This window comes from Echinops telfairi, unplaced genomic scaffold, assembly GCF_000313985.2.
Source record: "Echinops telfairi isolate 266 unplaced genomic scaffold, ASM31398v2 ScPeMD7_7463;HRSCAF=8501, whole genome shotgun sequence".
Taxonomy (NCBI): domain Eukaryota; kingdom Metazoa; phylum Chordata; class Mammalia; order Afrosoricida; family Tenrecidae; genus Echinops; species Echinops telfairi.
The window spans coordinates 3,042,650-3,053,170 of NW_022111363.1; the positions used below are offsets into that span (position 1 = coordinate 3,042,650).

A 10,521-nucleotide genomic window follows, 5' to 3' on the forward strand; every position below is an offset into this window, starting at 1 on the left:
ACACCCTCCTCCCCACCAATTTGGATCACTTGTTGTTCCCTTGTCCCTCGGTTTGTTAACACCATATCCTTCCCCCCACCTCCCCCTCTCCCATGTCCTCCCCGGAACCATCGGTCTTTGTTTTCTCCTCCAGATTGTTCATCTAGCCTATCTTATTTAGACAGACCTGCGGAGATAACATGCACAAATACAAGACCGAGCAAAACCAAGCAACAAAAGAAAACAAAACAACAACAACAAAAAGCCAATGACAAACACAAAACAAAAAAAAACCCACATCACAATAACAACAAAAAAGAAAAGCTTGTAGTTAGTTCAAGGACTGTTTATTGGCCTTTAGGAGTTTTTTGGTTGAGTCTGATGGGGTGCCAAGCCCTGGCCCCAAAGTCTATTTTAGGTATTCCCTGAGATCTTCGTGGTTCTGTTCCCCTTGCTGTTCTGTTGCACGCCCTTAGTGTTTTGCCTCGGTGTGGTGGGATCAGATCGGGCGCAATTCCCACACTGTGTCTCCGGTGTTGTCCCCTCTAAGGTAGCCAAAGTTTATTATCAGAGGTTTTACACCAGACATCTTATTTACTCTTCATATGGCTCATCAGTCTCTTGTGCCCTTGACACCTCATTTTACCAATGAAGACCTGAGGCGCATGTGGTTAGGTCACTTGACCAAAGTTCTGTCGCTGACAACTGGATTCACTTGGGACTTAGACCAGGTCCCTTTGACTCCCAGTCCATTTTCCAAATGAAGGCCGCGTACTACTTGGCAGTCTGGAAAACTTCCAGAGAACAAAGAGTGAGGAGCTCGCACCACCACTGCAGACCGGGGTTGACACTGCTACCATGCATCAGCTGGGAGTCAAGCTCCTGGTCCTCCTGTAGAGTGAAAATATTATCCTGCGGGCAGAATGAGGGGAAAGGTACAGCCAAGCTCCACAAGCTCTGAGCGTCACTGTGGATGGCGTTGGGGGAACTTGCTGCTATCAAGTCAGCTCCAGCTCTTGGTGACCCCCTGCACCAAGGGTTGGGCCACTGTGAGCTGTGGGATTTTCACTGGATGATTGTTCTGGCGCTTTCCAGGCCTTTCTTCCTGCTCCCTCTCAGCCTCAAAGCACCCCTGAAACCTGGGCAGCATCAGTTGTCACCCAGGCCCTCGATGAGTGGTGGCTGCATCTGAGACACACTGGCCAGGAGTCGAGACTATAGATAGATACGACACGGTGTCTGTTCTGTGCAGGCACAGGATGGAACTAGTTCCGTGGATTTAAACATTTATTCTTAGAATGAATGTTGCTTAAAAGGAATATTGTTCCTTTATCTTCTAAAGGAAGACATGTATCTGACTTCTAGATGAGGCTCAAAAGAGTTAATGACCTCAAATCACTCTCACTTCAATCTAGTTGATTGACTCATGCGCAACCAAGAGATAAACTGTGGCGGGAGCAGAAAGCCACATCTTCTATAGAGTGGCTGGTGGGTTTGAACTGCCATCCTTTGGGCTAGCACCGCAACACGGACTCCGTAGCGCTACCAGGGCTCCATCTCCCAGTCACAGCTGGTAAGTGGAGGTTGTTAGGTGTCCGGTTGGTTGTGACGCACAGTGGCCCCCCGCACGTACAGTGGAGTGAAGCTCTGTCTGGTCCTGTGCCACCCTCACAGGCGCGGTAGTATATGGTAGAACGCGGATTCGAACCCGCACTCTCTGGAGTGTGGTCTACACCAACTTACAACATTGTTACCTCCTGTGCACGATTTCCTCCTTTCCTTTGGAGGAGTCATTTAAGTCTCAAAAGAAGCACTATATTTTACAAAAATAACACACTAAACAACTTTTTTTGCCAGCTGCACAGCCCCCTCCTGCATTATGTTTCACATGTTTGCTCTGCGTGGTCTATCCATAAGCACGAGGTATGTGGGCACACTATATGCAAAAATACAGTAATGTCTCTGGGCCACAGTTTCTTCAGCTGCACAACAGGTTAGATAAGAAACCAATGGCTATTCAATGTAACTAATATAATGAAATCTAATGAAAGTGATGATAGCTTTGATTCCGACAAAAAATGCCTGTGTGCAGTCTGACGTGCACTCTGTGTTTGCTGCTTTCCTTTCCAGCCCGTCATGGATTTGAGGTGGAAATTCCGGTACTAGACATGCTCTGACGCTCTTCCTGGATGGGGGGGGGGGGGAGTTTAGTGAAGTGTGAACAGAAATCACGCTACAGCATAGGAGGGCCACGTCACAGACTGGAGTCTGACGTAGCAGCCCTTCCTCTGGATCCCCTCTTCCACCACTTATGCGCTAGACCAGTTACAGACTTACTTGCCTGTCTTCCCGGTGGGTGGCGGGTGAGCTCCCTGAGGGCAATGTCTTTTTTGGTTTTGTATTTCCAGCACAATGCCTGGAACCTCTGCTTGAATAAATGAGTGCCTGATTGAGCGGCAAGGATGCGGAGGAGTGAGACTGGGAGTGGGCAATCATTTGGCTCTCTGTACTAGGTGGTTGTCAAGCTTCCCTGTGAACCAGGATCACCCAGAGGACTCAGTAAACTGAAGGTGGCTGAGCCCCACCCCAGTGTTTCTGATTCAGTGGGTTCTGGGAGGAGCAGGATTCTCAGCTGAGAGTTGTCACGTGATGCTGTGGTGGCTCTTCCTGGCATCACACTACGGCTGCCTACAAACTGAGAACCACGAGTTTGTGTGGAGCCCTAGTGGCTCAACGGTTGAGCTCTTGGCTGATAACTGAATGGTCAGCTATTTGAGCCCACCTATTGGCTCTGAGAGAGAAAAGACCTGGTGATCTGTCACTATAAAGATTACAGCCTAAGAAACCTACCCCCCAGAAAACCAAACACACCAACCAACCAACCAAACTCACTGCCAGGAGTTGGTGCTGACTCATAGCAACCCTACTGGACAGGGTGGAACTGCCCCTATGAGGTTCTGACCCCAATATTCTGTTTCCTAGGGTTGCTACGGGTGGAAATCGACTCCATGCACACAAGACCTTGACATTTTATCTTTCAGAGTCGGAGAAGGGGCGGTTCCATTTCACAATGAAAATGTCTCTCTATTGTATCTTTTGACTTCAACACATGCTTGCCAGCTGCTACCAAGTTGGCGCCCAGCTGATGGTGGCCTCGGGCACCATGGGGCTGTGCCCTGTGCCTTGTAATCCATCTGGTTGTTTCCTAGGCTGCACATGTTACATGAGCAGGGGCTCCTTCAGGCCTTTTCTCTCAAGGGCAGCGGGTGGGTTCAGGTCTCTGACCTTGTGGCTGACATTCACCCAGGCTGCCATCAGGGCTCCTTGCCTCCACGTGAGAGGGCTAACTTGCTGCTGTTTCCCTTCTAGTACAGTTCTCTGAGATCCACCTCCTGACCATGGCCATCGGCTCCGCCTGTGCGCTGATGATCATAATCGTAATTGTGGTGGTCCTCGTCCAGCATTTCCGGAAAAAGCGATCGGCTGACCGAGCTCATAAAGTGGTGGAGATAAAACCGTAAGCCTGGGGAGTTCTGGGACAGTCTCCTAACACCTCTCCCGGTGGGTGACTCTTGGCCTTTCACACTGGGGCGGAGTCATGGCTGAACAGATGTTCTCTGGGAGTTCAAAAAACAACAACAAACTTAAAAAGCATTCAAATTCAGAGGGAAGGGCAGATAAAAGGAAGTGTTAGAATAGTTATCCTTTTAATATTTTAATGCAGCCATCACCATTAATTTCAAGAACATTTATATGGCCCCTCCCCCCTCCCCCACCACCCCATATTCATATTGGTGACACCATATTCTTTAGCTGTCACTCCCTGTCCCCCGCAGGTCCCGCACCTGACAACTACTAGTCTATTTTCTGTCTTTATTGGCCTTTTATAACTGGCTTCTTCATTTAACACAGTGTTTTCAAGGCTCACCATGTTGTAAGATTTATCAGTGCTGAGTTCTGTTTTCTGGCTGGAGAAACCTTGGGTTTATCCAGTTCTCTATTGCTTGGCTTTCTATTCCCCCCTCACTTTGGGGCCATCATAAAGAATGCTGCTCTGGAGCTTCGTACAGGGTTTTGTGTGGCCTGTGTGCTCAATTCTCTTGAGTGCATTTATACCTAGGAGTGGACTTGCTGGGTCACTTGGTGACAGAGTCTTTAAACTTGGTAGAACTTCCAAGCTTGCTATTCCCAAACAACAGCATTCTTTTACATTCCCATCAACAATGTAAGAGCATCCCAATTTCTCCACATCCTTGTCAACACTAATTATTGTCCAACTTTTCCATAAACCTCAAGAGCCAACCAGTGGGTGTGAAATGATACTTCATCAATGTGTTTTGATTTGCATTTTCCCAACAACTAATGAGGTTTAGCATCTTTCTATGTACTTATTGGCCATCTGTATATCTTATTTAGAGATACATCTACTCAAATAGTTTGCCTATTTTTTGGTTGTTGATTGCAAGAATTTTTAAATAGAATTTGGATACTAGTTCCTGACGAGACATACTTGTGTGATCTACCATGAATTTGTCCCCATTCGCAGGGTTATCTTTTCACTTTCTTGAAGGTCTTTGGAAGCACATGCTTTTTAATGAGACGACGTCCATTTCAACCTGTTTTTCTTTCTGGTGCTTGTGTTCTGGTCCTCACAGCTAAGAAACCATCGCCTGATCCAAGGTCACCAAGACGAACACCTATGTGCATCTTAGAGTTTCACAGTAGGAGCTCTTCATTCGGCCTTAGAAAGACTGGGGGTCCACTCTTGTCTTGGTCTATCATGTGAGGCAGAAGTTCAACCACAAGCTTTCAGGCAGCTATCCAGCGGTCCCAGCATGAGTTGTTTCTTCCCCTTAGAAATATTTCCTGAAGGGGGAAAAAAGGCTTTTAAAGAATTGAACAAACCTAATTATGAGGTTCTATTTTGAACAGAAGTGAATGTAATCAATAAATAATGAATTTCTAGGTCAATACAAACTTTCTAGTTCCCAAATCAGATGCCAAATTCTATTTGCTTACACTGAGAAGTAGCAGAGTTCAGGTAGCAAGGATCATGTTCAGGCATGAGTATGACTCGTTAGACGGCATTAGTGGTCTGATTCTCAGTAAGCTTGGATCTACTCCCAGGTACACGCAATCTTCCCCAAATGTGGGAGCGCACACCTCAGCAGACGTGTCTGGAGGATTTGCCTCGTACTTCCTTCTTGCTCGTCTGACCTTTGGTGTCTGCTTCTTTGTTCCAGAAAAGAAGATGAACGGCTCAACCAAGAAAAAAAGGGTTCTGTTTTCTTTGAAGAAAACTGACGATCACGTTGAGATGGTAGGGCTCACTAATGAAGCGACTTCTCTCCTCAGTTTTCAGACCTGTCTAGTTTATCTCAAATGAGAAGGTTTCTTTGCATGGCTGCTGGTGTTTCCCTTAGGAAACTAGAGAGGGCCGGGCAGAGAGAACAATCTTCTGTACATCTCATATACTCCCCTTTGAGTGTATTCGGTGCAAAAGATTAGAAAGCCAGACCCTACTGCCAATGAAGATTAGTGAGTCCTAAACATGTAGGCAAATCTTTTCAAAATTTAATGAGAGGGTGGATATTTGCTTATTTGTTTTATTGCAAATCACAACACCGAGAGCAACTCAAAAGACACAGCCAACATTCTGTTTGGAATTGACTTGAATGCTTCCTCTCATTTCATTGTTGGAACTGAGATCATTTTTAGTGGTGTGTGATTCTGACGGTCAAGATTTCCAGCATAAAAAGTAGGACTATTTTACATATGCACAAAATTCCTCCCATTCCTTGAAGCTGGCCCATGCTTTTGATTTCTAGGTGTTGTAAATCAAGAATATGCACCTTAAATTTTATTTTAACCTTTAACAACTCTGGCTTTCCTAGATGGAGAGAGATCATTTTAGACTATAATTATCTGCAAAGAGTCTTATTAAAATGTTGAATTTACAAACAGTCACATTTTAAAGGCTAAAACCAAAGAGCATGGGAGAAAACGGCTTCTATTGTAAAACCAGAGATTCACATTTGGCATGAGGGAGTTTTTACCCAGAGCCTGTCTTTTAAGCGTAAGTGGATTCCCCAACAAGTCAGTGTCATGGTAAAGAAAGATGGGCTGGTTTAGATGAGAAGAAGTTTAAGAGATGAACACCATCAACTATAATATACCATCTCTGGTTGGAAGGGTATTAGTTTGAACAAACCAGCATAGAAAAAAATCGGGGGTGGGGGTGACCACTGGGAGAAATTATGAGTGGGGGTAATATTAGGAAATTATTGTATGTTTTTATTGGGTGTGATAATGGTATTGTGGTTACAAAGGAGAATGCCTTTGGAGTACTTAGAGGTAAAATGTCAGACTATTTGTACTTTTCTTTTGAAGTTTCAGCAAACAAAACAAAAACACAAATAGAGCACAGAAGTCCCCTATCTACTGCCTTTGCCACTTTTCTGTGTATTTGATAATGTTTGTAATGACAAAGAGACAGAGGGAGAGGGAGAATAGGGCTGAATCAGCACATAGCTACGTGGCCATTCAATGTACTTAACCACTCACCACCATGTTGTTACCATGGTAGAACTGGGCTCTATTGGTTTTGTTTTGTTTAAGGTTGAGAAATTTCAGGGCCTGAGGACAATTTTCTCCAGGGTCTTGTAGATTATATCTCTACAGAGTTTTTAATGGACGCTTTCTCTGAAGCAGATCACCAGGACTTACTTATGAGGAATTTCTGAGGGAACTGGAATGGCCAGTCTTTCAGTACCAGCCAGGCTCCTTGGCTGTTTGCACCCCCAGGGGTTTCACACAGCACCTAGAGGCTAGGCATTCACGACACTGACTCTGGGACCTATGTAATAATGAACAGAAAACTTCTTTAAAAAATCCAATTAAGGGGAGAAAAAAAACAAAACACGAGCTTAAGAATATTTTCCTTCCCTTCAAAATAGAGAATAGACCCAAAGTGCGTGTAATTCATAATGCCAAGTCCCCTTATCATGATCCATTTAAATGTTTGTTTTCTATTTTAGGAAGCTGAAGCTGTCCAAGAACAAGAAATCCAGGTTAAGGTGAAGCGAATGGATGCTTTTCTCGGCTTTTCCCGTTGTGATTGTCTTCCAGCCTGCTCTGTGGGGCACTTGCTCCTAGATAACGAAGGGTTTTCTGAGGCCGGTGTAGGTCCCTCTCAAGCACGTAGCACCAGCCTCCGAATGGAGGTTTTATTTCTGAGTGCAAATACATTTTGACTACTCATCAGTTTTTTGTAAACTAACAACCCAGGTTTTTGCCTTTGGGCAGTCCTGGTGGATTGTGACTTGGATCCACATGGATCAGCTCCAAACGAGGCAGAAATGAACAGACAGAAGTGAACGTGCCAGCCACACTGCCTTGCACACACCACAGTGCCTTTTTCAGAAGCTGCACTTACAAGAAAGAGAATTTGCTTACTCCTTGTCCGCGCAGTCTGTAATTAAAAGGTGGTGGATTAACAGTCAATCTTAATACTATCCGACAGCATTTTGATAATTAAGGCTCTCCTTAAGTACAGGGCACTTCTTGTTAGACTGACTTTTTTCCCCTCCAATATCCCAGATGGCAGTTTTTTTGGTCAATTGGTCCAAGGCTTACAATAGCACACATCAGAATAACTGAATTCACTAGAAAAGGCTATGTAAGAGTTTACAGACGGACTAATCCCACCTTATCATGATTCACTTGTTGGCATTTTTTCTGTCTTGTGAATATCTATGACACTTGAGCAAAGTCTATATTCATTTGTGGACTGGAATCACGGAGCCGTTAAACAGAATGATTCTCTAGTCCCACACTGTGACCTTGGAGACTTAGGGCTGTGAAAACCACCATAGCAACAACCATCACAGTGCTAAGTGATAACTCTGTGGAGAAAGAGCCAACGCTCTGAGAACTGGAAAAAGGATCTACGTTCTTTCTTCTACTTCACTACTTCTACTTCACTTACATTTTGTGGAAGCGAGGATTTGGTGTGAGACAAGAAATGCCAAAAGTACTTTCACTGAATGAATCAACTTTATTATTCTTTCTTCCCTCGTACTGATAGATAAAGCAAACTTTATAAATGGGCTTTGGAAAGATGAGAGCCTTTTAAAAACTGTCACTTCCCAGTGTTTTCCTAAACTTAAGCTACAGCAGTGTTTGTGCAAAGTTTAGAAAACACCAGCTTAGGCTCCAAATAACATGTTCGGAGCCTGATGGTTTCCATTTTCATGGATTGGGCTGCAGAAAATGAACTTTTGAATAGGCTATCTGCCTTTAATGATGTTTAACCTTGATATTCTTCCAATCTTTCTTTTCCCCCCTTGAGGTAAAACTCACATATGAACCTTGATTCTGAAATTCATTCAACATCTCTCATTTGATCTTTTATACTAAATGAAAATGATCATTTCAAGACTTAGTCTTGAAATGAAAATTTAGATTTGAAACCTGTCATCCTTCTATCTACATTTTACATTTTCATTCCTAGTTCAGCCTTGGAGTCTAGTATAACTGGATACTTACTCAAACAATGGAGAGAAACACAGTCCTTACAAACTGACGACGGAGTCTTGCTAGCAAACCTTGTAGCTCGTGCCTCAGCTAAATATTCAAGATGTAACAAACATGGCCCCATTGTTGAGTGTCTTGCTCCTAAAGAGTACTTTTGTATTGTAATTTATTTTTTATTATGCCTTAAAAACTCATGTAAATAAACTTTCAGTAATAAAAGAATTATCAACTTGCTTGTAACAACTTTTAAATTTTGGCATAGCAGGTAGTAGAAAATGGAAGGGTCTATATTTTATCTTCACCTAAGATTTCTTTTTTATTTATTTATTTTAGATTTCTTTTTTATAATTTTAATTTTTTCACACCAGATTTCTAACAGGACTGTCTAGAAGTCAATAATGGATAGAATCAATGTCTACTGGATAAATAACATAAATCTACCTGAATTTCCACCGAATTTTCATATTGCTCTGGATAGCTGGGAATTGGACTCATTAACACAATAGTTGCCCTAAGAGCAACACGAGTTTGAATGTGGGTTCACTCACCTGTGGATTGAAACAACAACAACATGTGACAATAATTCATCTCCCTCCTTGTGAGCAGTTGTCTTGCCAGTAAACTGTGTTGAGCAGTAAAAGGCACCGTCAGTGTCCCAGCATGTTGTCCACTGTGCTTAGTGCCGGCGACCTTGGGTAACACCATAGAACCCACACCAAGTGCCACGTGCCAGGCTGGAAGTGTTCCCAAGGAGCGAGGAAAAGTTGAATTGCTTGAAATGTTGCATAGTTTGAGGGCCACCGGTGCAGGTGCCCACCATTTCCAGATGAATGAATCCAGTGTAAAAAGAGGAAATTTGCAAAGTTATCACTGTAGCTACATTAAAACTGTGCTTTTGGTGAAATACCTTCTTATCTCAATGAAAATGCAGCTTTTATGTGGGTGCAGTATGTAATATGTGACATACACGAAATACGTGTTAACCGTTCATATATCAGGAAGGCTTTTGATAGGAGCCCTGGTGGTGGGGTGGTTACGCATTGGGCTGGGATCCTCATGGTCGGTAGTTTGAAACCACCAGCCTCTCTGCTGGGGAAAGACGGGGCTTTCTCTTCCTGTACAGTCTCAGAAACCCACAAGGGGTCACCGTGAGTCAGCATCTACTCGATGCCAGTGAGTTTGGTATGGTTATTCGTAGTTAGTGTTTTTGGAGTCAAAAAATAGAATGTTCAGCATAGTGGCTGGGGCAGAGGGATGGGTGATCCAGGGTCAATGGCATACTTAGTTTGAAGACTCCTTCTGAAGAGTGTCAGTCACCCTTCCAGGCGGTAGTCTGGCATCACCATTGTAAAAGACAAAACTGCCAGCTTCGAGGTCTCCAGAAAAGAAATGGGGGTTGATAAACTGAAAGTCCCTTACATTTGAAGTACACGTTTGTCTCTTCCCGGCTTTCCTTAAACATTGGGTGATTCCTGGAGACTATGCTGAGTGCGGAGCACCTTTCCAGCACTTTTCTGGAAGGATGGGGCACTGCCTGGCATTTTACTTCAAGCACTCTGATAACTCCCATCCTTCTGCAACCAAGAGACATAAATCCTAGCTGCACTAATTTGATCACCATGTCCATGGTAATAGGAATTTCATACCCAATCAGGGAGGCCCTGAGCTGGATGCTCCTAAAATAGCTACAACCCCAAAGACGGAGGCACAGATGGCTTAATTGATCCTGCAAAATCTCCCACGTCTCTCTGAACACGAACTGCATTGGAATCTATTCTGAGGTCATCCAACTCCAATATCTGTAGGGGTGAAGGAATTTCTGGAATACAGTCAGATGACCAAGAACAGTATACATCCATAGAAATTAATTCAGCACGTTCCTAAATGCTTTCCCCCTGCCCCCCAATAGCACGATCCCAATTCTACCTTACAAATCTGGCTAGACCAGAGGATGTACACTGGTACAGATAGGAACTGGAAACACAGGGAATCCAGGGCGGATGATCC

The 10,521-nt window shown here is 43.9% G+C and overlaps 1 protein-coding gene across 1 annotated transcript in view; it reads left to right on the forward strand.

Moving 5' to 3' along the window:
- The window catches only part of MPZL2 (myelin protein zero like 2), a 12,344-nt gene extending 3,590 nt beyond the window's left edge, over positions 1-8,754 (forward strand). The window contains exons 4-6 of the mRNA XM_004712845.2: positions 3,349-3,496; positions 5,223-5,299; positions 7,017-8,754. Coding sequence (XP_004712902.1) covers positions 3,349-3,496; positions 5,223-5,283 — 209 coding nt within the window. The 3' untranslated portion in view covers positions 5,284-5,299; positions 7,017-8,754. The remainder of the gene's footprint in view (positions 1-3,348; positions 3,497-5,222; positions 5,300-7,016) is intronic.
- The last annotated feature ends 1,767 nt before the right edge of the window (positions 8,755-10,521 follow it).